This window comes from Amblyomma mixtum, chromosome 1 (assembly GCF_055824585.1).
Source record: "Amblyomma mixtum isolate Tamu chromosome 1, ASM5582458v1, whole genome shotgun sequence".
NCBI classification, from domain to species: domain Eukaryota; kingdom Metazoa; phylum Arthropoda; class Arachnida; order Ixodida; family Ixodidae; genus Amblyomma; species Amblyomma mixtum.
In genome coordinates, this window is record NC_143012.1 from 7,036,777 (window position 1) to 7,052,830 (window position 16,054).

The 16,054-nt window shown below is 46.3% G+C and overlaps 1 protein-coding gene across 1 annotated transcript in view; it reads left to right on the plus strand.

Moving 5' to 3' along the window:
• The window catches only part of LOC149365372 (dopamine beta-hydroxylase-like), a 22,206-nt gene extending 8,776 nt beyond the window's left edge, over positions 1–13,430 (plus strand). The window contains exons 3-12 of the mRNA XM_089582778.1: positions 1–45; positions 916–1,089; positions 2,325–2,411; positions 3,925–4,104; positions 5,349–5,618; positions 6,423–6,605; positions 7,366–7,425; positions 8,328–8,455; positions 9,038–9,191; positions 10,407–13,430. The exon at positions 1–45 is cut by the window's left edge and continues 102 nt beyond it. Of these exons, the coding sequence (XP_089438904.1) occupies positions 1–45; positions 916–1,089; positions 2,325–2,411; positions 3,925–4,104; positions 5,349–5,618; positions 6,423–6,605; positions 7,366–7,425; positions 8,328–8,455; positions 9,038–9,191; positions 10,407–10,514 (1,389 nt within the window). The 3' untranslated portion in view covers positions 10,515–13,430. The remainder of the gene's footprint in view (positions 46–915; positions 1,090–2,324; positions 2,412–3,924; positions 4,105–5,348; positions 5,619–6,422; positions 6,606–7,365; positions 7,426–8,327; positions 8,456–9,037; positions 9,192–10,406) is intronic.
• Positions 13,431–16,054: the final 2,624 nt, after the last annotated feature.

Below are 16,054 nucleotides of genomic sequence, written 5' to 3' on the forward strand. Positions count from 1 at the left end.
ACACGAAATTTCGACACTTGCGACAGTCACGACTACGTCATTGAGGTACGCAAGCGCCAATAGGCCGCTACCGCTACCGGGGTTCTTTCTTATTGGTGCATTTACTGATAACTCCCGACGTGTGGGCTGCACACAGGAAGTCCATGTAAATTTGAAGTTCACACGCGAATCCTCACATAAAGCGCCGTTCACACGAAATGGAGAGGACCGGATTGAGGCTGCCTGACGGGTTCGATTCAGTAATCAAAACGCGGGCGAGTCGGATCAAGAAACTGTGCAGGCACTAACTGTCGGGTGCAAAAGTGGACGGACTACGGACGCGAATTTAAAATGGTATTCGCTGAAATCTGGCATAGAAGTAAATAATTGTTTTGTCGGTGTACCCTAATACTGGGAGTCTGCGCCTATTGCTCTCGCCGTTTTGTGACTGCAGTGTCAAGCTTCCCTGTGATAAAACTTTAAATACGCTTTCCTGCTCCATTTCCTTCTCGCGCCTGTAATATAGTCATCCCGACAGCAGTGGATGGTTAGCCTCACTCCACCCGGCGGACAAAATGTCGCGGTCAGGGTTTGGGTTTGAGCAAGGGATACTAGGAAGAGGTACATTTTACAAATCTTAAAACAAATCTTGTTGCAAATCTACTCCATATAGGGTAATTCCCCTAAACATCTGACCAACACTGTCACTCCTCCTAGAGGAGACAGCGTGTCGCTATCTTGGTGCCTCCTTTGCGATTCACATTTGTCTTGCTCGGCGCTAGACAGCGCTGCGGGTCGTGCCAGGATACACTGCACTCAGACGCACAATCATCGAGTTGTGGTGAGCTTACTCAGAGCCAAGAGGCTCCTTGAGGTCAGCAGCATTTCCCCGCAAGGGATCGCCTTTCCCTTTCCTTCATTATCTCTCTCTCGCAGGACGGCACGGTGCACCTTGTGTACGCGACGGGCAAGGGGCCCCTGAGGCGCCTCGAGGGCCTAAGACTCACAAGGGCCCAGCACGGCTTCCAGAGGGCGCAGCTGCTTAAGTTCATGGAAGAGCCACCGCCTTTTCCGCCGGACACAAAGTTCGCAAATTTCCTCAACGACAAGGTGCCCATGCCTTTAATTATTGGGACGTTTTGCAAATACCATACCAATTATTCATATTGAATTTTTACTAAGCCGGAGCCTGAGGTCACACCCTACTGAAATGATTGTGATTAACTTTACCAACCTTTAACTTGCACCAATATGTCAGTATTTGAGACAGAAATGGTAACAGCGCTGCAATAAGACGTACACAAGAAAGACTGACATAGGACATGCGCTATTACCATTAGCGCATGTCCTGTGTCAGTCTTTCTTGTGTACGTCTTATTGCAGGGCTATTACCGTTTTTGTCTCAAATAATGCACCATCTAGCCCAAATTGACGTTCTTCTAAATATTATGAGAACAAAAAGTAACTGCGTAAACTGCGCACCCGTCCTTTTGCGCAGTTACTTTTTGTTCTCATAATGTCGTACCAACTAGCCCCTCACCGCACTCTTCTAGACTTCTAAATATTTCAGTATTTTACGTTCTCTTTCCTGCACTGAAATCGGGCTCAGTAGCAGAACGCCATATGCAGTGAGCCACTCTGACGTGTGACAAACAATCCAATGGCCACAGGACGGCTTTTTGTTGGATGGTTTCTTGCGCAATTAAATGTGTTCAGAAAACTGCTCGCCCGAATTTCTTTTCTTCACTGATGTTAAATTAAAACTATCATTTGAAAAACTATGAATTTTTTGGCATGATGAAAAGAACTTCTGCTGATATTTTAATGAGCTAGCAAAAGCTGGTGGAATCGGGCGAAATTTCGCATCAAGAAATTAATGCTTGAATGAGAGCACCTAGCGTTGTTTCGCCAGCTTGGAAGCTTGCATCGTGTACGAAGGTATATATCATGCGCTTTCAGTGTACAATATGCGGTTTAAAAATTCTGTAAATGGAATTTCACTGGCAATATACCTGAAACATGATCTTTTTTTCTGACATCTCATAGAACATTTCAATATGTTTATCACAGTTACATACCACCCCAAGACGTTTAAAACGGAAGTCTCTTAATTGTTAACATTCTTGATTCCACTTGGCAAATGTCAATATACGTATCAAGACCCCCAAACAAGGTCGCTAAGCACTTCAGTTCGTTTCTTGTCACAAAAAATAGCAGAGAACGCGTACACCACCCATATTTGCCTTCCGTTCCTCAGCTCTGAGCAGACATTGGTACCTGACGACGGCTGCCATGTGGCAGCGAAGTGACTGCAATAAGTGACAAGACTGCTTTTACCGTCCTAGGTGAAAGTTCCGAACGAAGAGACAACCTACTGGTGCCGTCTGCTGAAGCTTCCGAGCGACTTTGCCTACAAGAAACACATCGTTCGAGTAAGAGCCCTGTTTTTCTTCTGTTTTTCAGAGGCTGCCGGTTCCTTTTATCACAGACTAAGCGCACTTTTTTCTATCGCATGCCGTACGCCCGCAACTTACGTGCAAACGGATATGCCGTTGCTCCTACGCAATTTTTAACAAAATGTTACTCCTTCTTCCGCGGTGTTTTCCTATAATTGTGAAATTAATAGAGCATAGCTCGCTTCCAATTAGAACTCAGGTGTATTTATTTCAGACATCTTAACGGAGAAGTTTAGTAACTGTCAACGTTGCAAGACATCCATGTACCCTGGTTACTTAAGTACTTACTTAAGCACTTAAGCACTGGTTAAAGCATTTAAGAAATACATACTCGAGTGGGACGGCCTGTTTTCTTAGTTCTTGTGTACTAAATCATGGATGAGCGCATTCTATGAGGACTGAGTAGAGTTATTCACAAATGAAAAGAGGATTCCAGCGGAATAAATTGTATTTCATTCTTTAGAACGAAACTACAATAAAGCCTGGGTGTAGGTGTTCTCCTGGTTACTTTGGACTCGGGCCAACATGCTCATAACTTCAGCTGCTACATCAGCTGTAGTGAGTGTAGCTTTCATACGCCCTGCGCTACTGACCAACCCTTCTAAACAGTACAGTGAAGGTGCGGGACAAATACAAAAAAAAATATCCGGGGCTCGGGAATTGTGTTATAAGGCGCGAGTGTTCGATCAATAGAATCGGTGTGCTAAACAGAGGTTATAAAAATACGAGATCTCAGCTCTTTGAGAAATAAAAATGAATCAATATCGTATGCTTGTGCCATGCGCTTTCAATCTTTTATCAGAATAGCTACAACATAGTTCACCAGAACTTCAGCACATGTGTAGGTTCAAGTCACTAGTGATGGTGATGCGTTTCTTGAACAGGTTAGTTGGTGTGTAAGGCCGCAGTCACGACCAACGCACGCCGAGCACGGGATAGTCACGAATTAGCTCACACATCAAAAGCTTCGAATAATAATATGTAATGCGTAATTTTTTCACACTGTTGCTAAAAGCGGCGTGCCCATTCACGTCTCAGCTCCGCTAACCGTCCACGACAAAGGCAAGTCTAAAAAAAATTGGCTGAGGTTCGACCAGGCTGAACCTAGTAGATGAGTGAAAGCAAAGCCGGCGGTATTTATCGCGAAAATGGTGTGACGGCATTGCTAAGTCATCGCATGAAGTCGCATCAGGCGATGAGATTCTCAGTTATAAAGGTCAAGGTCGAAGGTCAAGTGGCCACTGGTCATCGGCGACGTGGTTACTGGTAATTAGCTATGAATATACCGCTCTAAAAGAGGCAGTGTATTCATGCTCTTCACGAACCTTTTTTCCTTTCTGCCGTTAGACAACACTGAGCAGCCAGACCGGCATATATTAATGTAGTTGAGATCAAGCCTTTCTATCAAAAAACCCTCTTCTTTCTTCTATTTCGTTAAATGAAACGGGAACCTCTCGTAATCTCTCCGCTTTTATATTGTTTGGCGCAGTACGAAGCCAACATCCAAAAGGGGAGCGAAGCGCTGGTCCACCACATGGAGCTGTTCCACTGCGAGGCACCCGTTGATGAAGAACTGCCGTCGTGGAACGGTCCGTGCAGCAGTCCTGACAGGCCGCAGCCATTGGATCGCTGCAAGAGGGTCATCGCCGCCTGGGCCATGGGCGCTCCGGTGCGTCAGTACCCTGTCTATTCTTCAGCTTGTCGATGTTGCCATAGTGTGCGACGTTTTCACGTTTGAATATTTTATATGTCCATTCAAGGGCAGTCAGGGTCGGAAGCCAGAAAATAAAACAATGTCAACTCCTGACCAAAATAAAGCTGCGTTGTCGAGGCAGACGTGGCTTTGGGTGTCATGATAAAGGCACAAAGAACACCAGTTTCGGGCAGCTCAATATAGGCCAAGCTGTTCCAGAAATATGTCCGTCAAAAATTACAATTTAACTGCAGTAGAAGCGTGAACCTTTTGGTTCGTCAGAAAACTGAAAAAAAAAAAACATGTGGTAGCACATTGTGATTTAAATGCAAGCTTTCTGGGGTTAGGATGCCTGGTGAGCTTGCATAGAAGAGCTTGCATTACGCTTGCATTGAAAAGGGACAAACATTTGATCCCTTACGAGTACATAATTGCACAGAAGACGTATTTTCTCTTTCAGAAACTACCAAGATGCCGTTCCTTTCTAACACAATTAATATCTTCTTTATTCCTCAGCAATGCTCTTCAATTTTCATTACCTGTCTTTTCTATTCGTGAGGGTCATAGTAGGTTTCAGTAAATCTCAATTGTAGTCGCCGGAGCGAACGGGAAACTCCCTAGCCTTCCGTCAGGAAGTTTACTTTCTTACGAAACGCACAAAAGCAGGAATCTAACGCTATAAATCAAGTAATACACTATCCGAATGCGCGCAGCCTCGATGTGAGGAGCGAATGGAGCACTGTGACCAATGTTAAAAAATTATTCAACCCATGGATGAAGGAAAAGATAGGAGTGACCTTTGCAATGCCGCGACTTGTGAAAAAAGCATGGCAGAGGAGATGTGCTTTTGGCGGCCATCTTGGTTCGGGGCTTTCAGACGCTGCTTGAGATATGTTGTCGCTATGGCAGAAATGTCTGTGTCCCTTGTGGCGGCAAATTTGGAGGGAAGTAAACAAGAAAGATGTATTAAAAGGAGGAGTACAGGCTGCCCAGAAGAGCGGTGGCCATCTTGCTCAAGTGCTTTCGGAAACAGCCGCAAATGGCGCTGTGGTCATTTTGACAGGGCCTCCAAGTTTCACAGAAATTGACGCCAAGGCCTACCACCATTGTTCCCTCCTCCATGCATTTAACCTGACCCTGAGAGCGTACGCATCGCCGCACGTAATCAGCTCTGTGCTGAGGTGCGCCTGCTGCTTCTAACGTCCACTACCGGCGCGCAGCCGCTGGCGTACCCGGAGGAGGCTGGCCTGTCGGCTGGCGGTAGCGACTATTCGCCCTACGTCATGCTCGAGGTGCACTACAACAACCCGTCGCTCCGGCCCGACTACGTGGACAGCTCGGGCATCACCATCTACTACACGGGGGAGCTGCGCCCATTCGATGTGGGAATTCTCGAGATCGGCCTCGAGTACACCGACAAGATGGCCATCCCTCCGCTGCAGCCCGGATTCCACCTGACCGGATACTGCATCTCCGAGTGCACACGTGTGGTACGTGCGTGATTCCGATTGTCATCCGCCTTTTATACGAGACTTATCTGGGAAGTAAGAAATGAATTTTCCTTGAACCGCAAAATGGTGTAAACATAGTCCAACGGGTACCCACTCCTGTTTAAAGCATTCTTTGATTCTTTCAATCGCTTCTTTCATCGCGTTAATCATCCTGATAAATAATCATTTGGGATGCCCTTCAGCTGCTGTGTGACTTTCTATCTGAGATGTTTGGTTAGGATTGTTTTTCGTTGTGCAGTTGTCTTAAGGCAGAAAACTACAATTCACGTATGTGCAATGACGAACCACCACATCTGTTTGACGGGGTGCTTTGGTGAACAAAAGCGGACATGGTGAATGAGCAGGCTGATCAGGTTGTTCCGTAATTTTAAGTTCGTCGCTGACGCTGTAAGCATCATATAATTTGCGCCTCAGGAGATGAAAACGAACGTGATGATGAAGGCGGCTTGCTGAATGAGCTCTCCCTTTTACCAGTGACTCAACCTGCCACGTTACGAGCTACAGGTTTCGGAACAAACCTTCTCATATATTTTTTCAACAAACTTCGTATGTAACTTGAATCGCATTTTTTTTACTAGATTCCAAGCTATGGTGCGACTTCTCGGCAACAAAGTGCCTTTTGTGCACGCTAGGACAAGCAACAGAGTTGAGGGAACATATTCGTTTCATACCGTCGCATTATTTGTAGCTGTGCCTGTGCCCTGCATCACGTCAGGCGGTTCGGGGCCTGAATTTTTTTTCTACGCAGGAGGGTGGCTTCGTTTACGCTGTTTTGGTTCGCAGGCGCTGCCGAAATCGGGCATCACCTTGGTGGCCGCTCAGCTACACACGCACCTGACCGGTGAGCGGGTCTGGGTGCGTCACGTGCGAGGGGGCGCCGAGCTTCCCGAGATGGCCCGGGACGACCACTTCAGCACGCACTTCCAGGAGATACGGCTGCTCAAGACGAGGCTCCAGCTCATGCCCGTGAGCGAGCGTGGTGGCGTTCATCAAGTGCAAGCGTGGATTTAAACGGGAATGTTAACGTGGTAGCCTTAAAGGCCCCGTTACGCAGAAAATGCGGCGCTGGTGATGTGGGAATTGCGCTCAAAAAATCACGAGCACGGCTCTGGTACGCGGTCACCAGAGGAGCAATCTGGCGGCAGGTGGGCCACCTGGGTCACGCCATCTCACAACATTACGGGACCCAGGTGGCCCATCTGCCTCCTAGGTTGCTTCTCTGAGGATTTTGCGTGAATTTTTCGCTCACGGTCGACGGCACCGACGCCGAGCCGACGACGACCCCGACGACGACGCCAGATTTTCTGTGGCATGAGATCCTTGACGCTATCGCGTTAGTAAATGAGCAAGGCAGGCATAATGATCACATGGGTATCGCTTTGCAAGCAGTGCTCCTGGGCTAGAAGTTACCTTAAAAGTCCCTACAGCACAATTGCGATCACCTCAAATATAAGTTGTGTTATGCGTCTCGGAAAGAGTCACAGCACAAGACCACGACTCCAGTTGTTTAACCGTATATACTTTATAGGTTTTGAGGGTTTCAGAGAAGTATGCGCGATGAGCATGGAAATCCTTTCTAGCAGAACTAGACTGACAGGAGATTGGGGTCATCGCGCGTGCACCAAAGTGATTGAGCAGAATAGTGCTATGTTATGCCGGAAAGTACTTAATACGATCCAGATAGACACCGGATATACTGCATTTAAGCCTTTTTGTGGCTGCACAGGGGGATGCCCTGGTGATTACATGCCGGTACAACACTCTCGACCGTCCGAACGTCACGTTGGTAAGTATCGCGTTGTTGTGAGTGCTCATTCTTTTTTCTTTATGCATCGTTATGACGGCAGACTTAACTAGTTCGTATGCTAACTAGCTTGCTCGTGATGTGTGGCAGGAACCTGCACATGGCATTGTGAGCGAGTGAGTGAGACACGATGGCGAGCCTAAGGTAATAGATACTTGAGCAGGGTGAACCGTTCTAGGCCACTTTTTACCGTAGTGCAGTTCGCCCGTCAACTTCGTAAAACTGTTAATCTGCGTACATTACTAGCGGCAGACCTTAACTGTTTTAATGTTCTAGTTCGATACGGATGATCCTACAAGGTGTAAAGATTGTTCAGGTCAGACCTTCCCTAACGTGCATGGCATCGATGTTGTGAAGAGCTCATTTGACATTGCCTATCTTTTTTTTTTTACGTCATGCGAATCCGGCAAGCGGTGACAAAGATGGTAGCGGCTAATGTTTCGTACTCAGCTAATGTCGGTGGACCGGTTTTATCGGTGTTATTCTTACAGGACAAATGAACGCATGTATTTTACAAAGGTGTTCACTCAGCCGACTAAGTGTATCCAAAAGAGTGCAGATTGCAGCAACTATAATTTAGGGAGGCGCCTCAAGTAGGGCTGCTAAAAGCTTCCTTTATCCGCTCATGCAACTGAAAGTGAAACAATGCTTAAAGCTTAGAGCGGGCTATCTAATCTCGTCGCCGAATGCTGCTCAAAAATCTTCACGCACTGTCCCGCAGCTCGAACCAGGAAACATGACCTTGACAGTATATTCACCTAAAGTACGCTCAGTGCCTTTATAACAAATCAGTATACCAGTGCCTACGGTCAGCATTGTCCGCGGGGAAGCATACGTATTGTTTTCGCATTTCAGTTACCCGCTGATTTGCAATCATTTCGCAGGGTGGCTTTGGCATCCGCGAAGAGATGTGCGTCTCCTACATCCATTACTTCCCAAAGACTGACCTGGAAGTGTGCAAGAGCTCCATAGAGACTGGTTTCCTGCAGGCATTCTTCAAGTACATGAACGAGTGCGTACAGATCCTCGTCATTATTTCTCATCATATAACCACTTCATTCGCTCTTCTATGATGCGAGCTTTGCAGGTTCGCTTTTCCTTCGTTCCAGGAATTAGCGCCCAAACGGTGTTCTCTATTGCAGCCATAGAGAATACCGTTCTGGCAATAACGGGTAAGGCGAAACGTGGCTCACAAAGCTATACAAGCAAAATTTGTTCACTAATTCGACCAAGACGACACCACATATGCAATTGTTACGAGCTGACCAAACATAATTACTTCGATTTTACGACTCGATGCAATACACATAACAGTCAGCGCATAGAAATAATCTTGTCAGTAGATACAGTAATACGCTAACGGCAATAAATTACAGACCGTGAAGCGAGTGGCGCGTGCGGCACCAGATGCAGAAAGCGATCAAACGCGCAGTATGGCAATAATGCCTAGATTACATAAGGAACTATGAGAATACCATGCCGAAAAACGCGTTTACGCAGCGTAAAAACACTACCATTGCCGGTCAAGGAAACCGCCCGTAATGCGGCGATTTCTTTTAACTCTCCCTCATCCAGTACCGCATGTCCTTCGCAGATACCACGATGCACCAACGAGTGAGCAGAAGGGCATCAGCGACAACTACAAGTCGATACCGTGGACTCGGCACAACGTGCGCCTTCTAGACCGTGTCTACCAGGAGATGCCGCTGTCGATGCAATGCAACCAGTCATCAGGAGCCAGGTTTCCCGTAAGCCTACACCCGACCCTTCCTTTTGGTCTTTAAGAGCGGATCAGATTTTCCTGGCGCAGCGTAGTGCATGAAAAAGAAAAAAAAAATCAACGAGTGTACTTATGGATAGCGTTGATTTCGCTGTTTTAGTCAGAAGGAACCTTTAGCCTCCTGCCCCCCAAGATCAAAAGGCGGACTTCCAGCCTCTGAAAGTGCCATGAGGAAAGGAAAGGCGCATAACTGCCTGCCTGGGTCAGTGGACACCTCCATCGCGCTTTGGGGTACGTGGCGGTGGTGTCCACATGCCAAAAACGTTGCTTTCGCATAATATTTCCTGCTTAGAAATGCTCAACCGTCAGCCATTCTTTTTATATTGTTACGTGGAGTTTAAGTAGCATTACAACAAACATTCCCTTTCGTCTACAGCACACTGTGCGCGAACTAAGCGCTCCACAATTTTCACTAAATTTGCGGAATTAGGCGGTAGATCCGATAGCTAGAAGTACTAGTTGATAGTGGCCTTCATACTGTCTTCCTGTCTTGTAGTGCAATCATAAATACGACGCCTTTTGCCAGCATAGTTCTACAGAGTCGCCATCATGTAAGCATTGATACATTATAGACCTACCAATCTAAGTCAGCATTACAAGGAATTCTCGTTACACTGCACCTCAAAATGCTAGAAGGCAAGGTTAGCTGCTAGAAGGCAAGTGAGAACGACCAGAACCTTTTGTATTCTTCACATGCGCTCATGTCCAAGATTCCCGGACAAAACTAGTGAATACTGGAAAATCGTGAGGTATTGTTATGCAAATATTCAAATTGATTGTCCATTCTTCTGATGTGCAGCAAAAACTTTGTTTTAAAGTTTTTTCCATCGCTTGCACCGAGCAGTTAAGACCGCCTTAGAAAACCCATGGGGAACGCTTTGGACGATAACAGAAACGTTAACAGCAAAAAAATGTGCGCCTGCCGACGGGAGACCCACGGATATATTAGTTTTTATAGTGAAATCTTACAATATATGAAAAACATTGCGTTCATAAACTCTTTCTCGCTCAAAAATGCTTCAGTTCCAAAACTGTTGGATATGCAATAGTAGGAGTAGTTGGAAGCAGCGGTAACAGTGATCTTCTGGAATGCGTTGTTCTAGCGCCACTCTTCTTCGAACGTGTTTAACTGCCGTGGTGGGGCCTAACGCTGAACTGATGCTTGCGTCAAATACAACCGCAGGGAAGCTGGGAAGGCATGCCGGTGACCGAGATCATGTACCCACTCCCGCCACCATCCAGGAATTGCCAGGAGAGTGACGGCCTACCGCAGCTCGAACAAGAACAGTAAGCACGAGAGACCATCAGTGCCGCCGCTCAGCGGAACTTTGTTGTGCGCCGAGAGGAGGCGGTGTGAGCGTTACAGGCCTCCTACAAGCCGCAGTGTCTTGTTTTCGTTCTGGAGGTTATCCCGAAAATCCCACTTACCTCCCAAGATGCGTAGTGTTCTTTGTTCTTATCGACTGGGAAAGTACTCATGCAGCCCATGTATCGAAATCGGGTGCTGTGATTGGGCGGAACTTCGCGGTTCGCCAAGCGATGCGCCGCTTGCGGTGACCGCTTCCTGAGGTATTTTCATGGTAGATGGAGAAAAGGCAGGGTACGAGTAATAGCTGATCGTACAGGTCATATAGGGCTCGAACACAGTGAAACTGTTTTTTTCGCCTTACCTTGAAAGCTTTTAGGCTGGCGGCGCAACCTTATGCGTCAAGCCTTCAGACCCCATAATTGTGTTCCCACGGTGGATTGAAACGAAAAAAAAGCGCACTGAGATGGAACGAAAGGCGGGATGTAGTCATACCTTAACCCGGTGGAGGATTAGGTTTGCTGTGTGAGGTAACGTCGAGCATTCTGCTCAAAAACTGCTTTGTACCGTATTGCTTTGTCACTCGTTGCGCAGGTCATTGTCAAAGCTACAAGTGCCAGTTATGTAATTTCTTCTAAAGGTCAACAAAAGACCTTTCTCCACAAGCTGTTAGTGCACTCCGTGGTGTTGTGTACTGTGATGTTGTAAAGAAGTTTTGCCTTGAAGCTATAAGTGAGGTACAGTCTTTGTCAAAAGTAACCAGGCTGCATGGTTTTGATTCTCAATCGCTTATTTAAACTATTATGCCAGCCCTCAAGCTCTAAATCTCCGCATGGTAAGGAGAACCCCTGTCCTCACCTTCAAAGAACTTTTCGACCTTAGGGAAAGCTGTAAAGGCTCTACTATACAAAAGGGAAGCAAACCATGTAGCCTGGTTACTTTTGAAAAAGACTGTACATATGTTGGTCCGTGCATACGTCAAAGGTGTATCCATCGAGCCTCGCGCCCTTAGGGTTAAAAGTCTCAGGGAAAAAGTTGACGACTTTGCTTACTAGTGCAGGTCGTGTATTAAAAGCTGGAACACGGTGGACCAATTGTTTACCCGTCTTCAGCGTGATCTGTGAGCTTCTTTAAGCCCCGCGCTTTCTGCGTTGTAATTTGTGAACAGTGCTGTAAGTAGTTCCATGTTCGCAGCGCCCATGGCTCCTCAAAGTGGATTCACATGATGCGAGGACCCTAGCATGAATTCGTCGCTTCAAGCAACTGCACTTAGAAGAGCGGAATGTTGGGCAAGTTGCAGTTCAGCGGACCGTTTACTGCTGAAACTATTTACATAACAGACAAAGCAGCTCGAGACAGCGCGGATGAATCTTCTACAGCCGAGCTGCTCGCTAAAAGGAAAAGCTCCGCCAATCTTGGTACTTGCGCGTGGCATGCCCCGACGCTCTTCTGACGTACGAAGTGCGCATTCAATAAATATTTATCCCTATTCTCAAGCGTTTTTGCCCAAGACAAAGTAGAACACAGTGTCTAGAAGGCGGCAAATGTTTTCCCACGAGATGTTATTTTTTTTTTACCAGAAGAAAAAGCACCGCCCTTTGAAGACAGCAACGACCATTGAGGCAAATCGGCCATCAGGAACCGTTACATCAGGCTACGCGATGCGCACTTCGCGCTCCACATAGGCGATCTCATTCGTCGTGTGAATCCACTTTATCTCTTCTAATTAAGAGCGGGGCCGGACTCAATAAAAAAAAGGAGAGGACAAGATACGGGCAAATCTTATGTTGTCCCCTTTCCGTCTTGTGCGTTTCCTGCTGCTCCGTAAAAAATGAATGCCCTTCAGCTCACCCAATCCTTCACTATTCCTCACGCTGCTATCTGCCACTACAACTATTTCTCACTCGAGCCTCCCCGACTGCTGTGACTGAGGCCAGCGGCTGGCTTCTGTCATGCTAGCTTGCTTAAGTGAAGAAGAAACACAACGAATGAAGGAAGTGCATGTGAAGCTAAGCGCAGCAGAAGCCTCCACTCTAAGATGGGCATGGAACAAACTCCCAAATCATTTCGGCTCCTTACGGATGTAAGAGCGCCAGGTTTACTCCACCATAATACGCGGCCGCACAATTCCAACTAATCACACACACACCGACCACCCGCAACCCCTCCACTTCAACTGCACTTGCACAAAGCCACACCAAGCATCCGAATCAGAACCCCCACAATCCCACCCAATCAAAGGCACAACTAATAGCAGACATCCGCCTACACAATTGCACCTCTCCTCCAGATACACCACAGTACTACTTAACCTCCGCATTTGCACCTCCACCCGCTCAGAAGCAAAATCTTGACCACGTGACCGCAAAGAGCATTCCAGACAGCGGCTCACTTCCCTGCACTCATGTCCAACATGGCTTAGGGTCACGTGCGCAACATTTTCCTTCGGCAGCAGGTAAACGCGGGAGTTTTGGTTTGGACAGGACATAGCACGACCGCTTAGTTTCCCACAAGTTTCTCACCCTGCTGTTGCATTGTCACTAGGTCGAGGGTCAAACACGTTTGTTAGCGGTTGTGCAGTCTGTTACGACTGACACATGGACAGCAGGAGAAAGGATGGATGGGGTGTGAGTAGGAGAGCCTCTTTCGCCGCAGACTGTCTCGGCGGGGTTCTACTTGGTTTCAGCATGAACGAATAAAAGCGTTTCTGCCCCTTTCCCCTTCTTCCACTCTTCTCTGTATCAGAGCTCGAATCTCTGCAAGCAGTCATTGTAACTGTTACAGTTGGTCGACTGGCACGATGTGTTAGTGTTTTTATTTGCTCTCTTTAAAGACACGGCAAAAAAGGACATGATTGGAGCGACGACCAATGGAATGCAAGTGCAAGAGCTTAGAATGTCTCCGAATTCGATAGCACGTATTGTTTTTGCTTTCGTGTGTTTCTTTATTCGGTTACAACCAATCGCCCGACTAGTGTTGCGCGAGGTCTAAGAAGTATACGTGCACGTGGGAATACGGGCGAATGTATGTGAGAACAATAAATATTGAAGCGTTATCCTGACTACTGTCGTTAATGCGACGTCATGCGATTTCTCGTCCTGCATCTATCATAAAACTCGGTTACATCATGACAATCTACCAACTGAGGCAGGTGGCAATGAAATTGCCACCAGCCCACCATGGCACTTCACATGATGCTGTTGCATGCACTGCGTTAGGCAGAAAAGTAGCTGATTGGTCCAGATGGCGATGACGTCACATCTTCGCCGCTTCACTTAGCCCCGCATGGTAGCTGGTAGTTAATTTAATGGAATTAAATTGCAGTCAAATGCCACCCGCCCAGTCCGGTGCGAAACTTCAAAACTATAAAAAAGGTACGAGCAAACCATCTGGAAAGGGACAGACAGGCAGGTTGGTACTTGTCCTCGGCCGACTGACTCAGCGCATGAATATGTGTGTGCAAATAAAGATACGATGACAGTGTCAGCATTGCACACGCGGCGAAAGAGTTGACAAAGACACGAACACGCAGCAGCAAAGTTACTTCTAATAATGTCGCATTCCACTCCTACGGTGACCCTTAAAATAATTTTGATAAATCTAGAGAGTCCCGAGAGATTCTGAGCGGACATAGCAATTATCAAGGCCACCTTTTCTTCGTGTCTTAGAAGTATGACCTATAAAGTGTTTCTCGCGCTCGCGTCAGCTACTTCCGACGGCCATAGAAAATAATAGGGATATGCCATTCATTCGAAAATTCCTGCTCTTCATTTTGAGTGTTAAGCGCCACGCGGCTTGTTGTGGCAGCCGTGCAAACTAGAGCCGTTTTTCCAGATTTCCCGAGTTTGTGGCATTAAGCTCCCAGTTTCCAATTTCATTCAGAGGTAACTAATTTTTCAATCCTTGAAATTGGAAAGTGCCGTCCTATTGAGAACTATGGACAGAGACATATTACTTGTAATGCATGTTCAGGCTGTGTTAAACATAAAAATACAAAAGGCTGTAGGCAACATTAAAAAAGTTCACCACTTCGCAACGAAATAACGTGTCTTTACATATACGCTACAAGTCATACGTATCATGCATAGAAAAATATGATGTGGCATACAATGGCGCAAACAATTACAGCCACTTGTTCTGGTTCGATAATCTATTCATCTTGCCATTTTTTATGGTAGCTTATCATTCACTAACAACAGCTTTTAAGTATGTCTGGAAAATATTGAAATAAATTAGAGCGCTTTTGCCGCTTGGAATTTCAAGTCATTAAAATATCCTTCCGGATTCAAGAGGAAAAATGGTCGTTCAAATAAGTCGCCTGGTGTAGTGCCCAAATCACTCGAATCTGTATTAGCCAAGATCGTAACAAAACTGGCTGGCACGAATCAAGAAAACAACCGCCATAAAGTTCGGATAAATCCTCACATGTACTGTAGAAAATTTAAAATCGCGGAAATCTGCGAACGAAGAGTACTTTTCTTGCCGCGTGTATTTTTTTTTTCAGATTCTTCAAGATGCTTTCAAAGCAAAGTTGCAGAAAACCGCGTTTACACCTTCCTAAATTTATTACACTTATGAAATTACCCGTGGAAGAGCCGCATGATTGACTGACTTTTCTTGACGCATATGTGTGTCTTCAAGAATTTTTATGTGCGTGCGGAGTGATGGCGTCATGGTGACGTGAATATGTATATGACTGGATCGCGCACTGAGACCTGCTTAAGTAAGGCACGATACGAGTGTCACAAGGTTGTTTTTCTTTCATTCAAAAACATTTTAGTAATTTCGGCAAGCTTGCCCGTTTAGGCGTCAGTCGCCTAAGCCACTATCTATGTGTGGCGTCGGGTCGAATGGAAATCGGACTGCCAAGATTTAATTCTTGCTCTGGAAATTCGGATGAAAAATTTGGCAGTGGAGACCATGGGTTCGCGACAATGTTCGTTTGAATTCGCTGATAGTGGGAGCTAAAATATATCGTGCCTAAAAATTATTACTCCAGTCTGAAAAATAAGCCAAGATCCTTTCATCATGGCTCGCCTATTTGTAAATACATAGAGCACTTCTTAGCTATGTGATTGTGTAGCATCTTCACTGAGAAGGAAACAGTTTTTAAGTATAATCAACTGCTAAGTTATACGCTTCTGTGCGCACGATAAAATTCGATAGCTCACATTATTTCACTCTTTTTACAGCGAGAGCTTTAAAAAAATTTACAGAGTCAAGTTCCTCAGTAGGCAGTCGGCGATAATGAGACCGAATGTTGACGATAACTCGACAAGTTATGTGGCATTTATAGATTCAAGGTGACGTGACCGTGGGGAGGTCACGGGTAATCACGTGACCAGCCCAGGCCGCATTATACAGCATCACACCGACTAAGGTCTTAGCCATCACGTATTATGACATCGTCACTCTTCATTCGTACTCTTCTTTTACTTTCCCTTTCCCCCTTCCCCAGTGCCTAGTAGCATGCCATGGTCACCTTACCGCCGGCCGATCTCTCCACCTTTCCTTTCATTTAATTA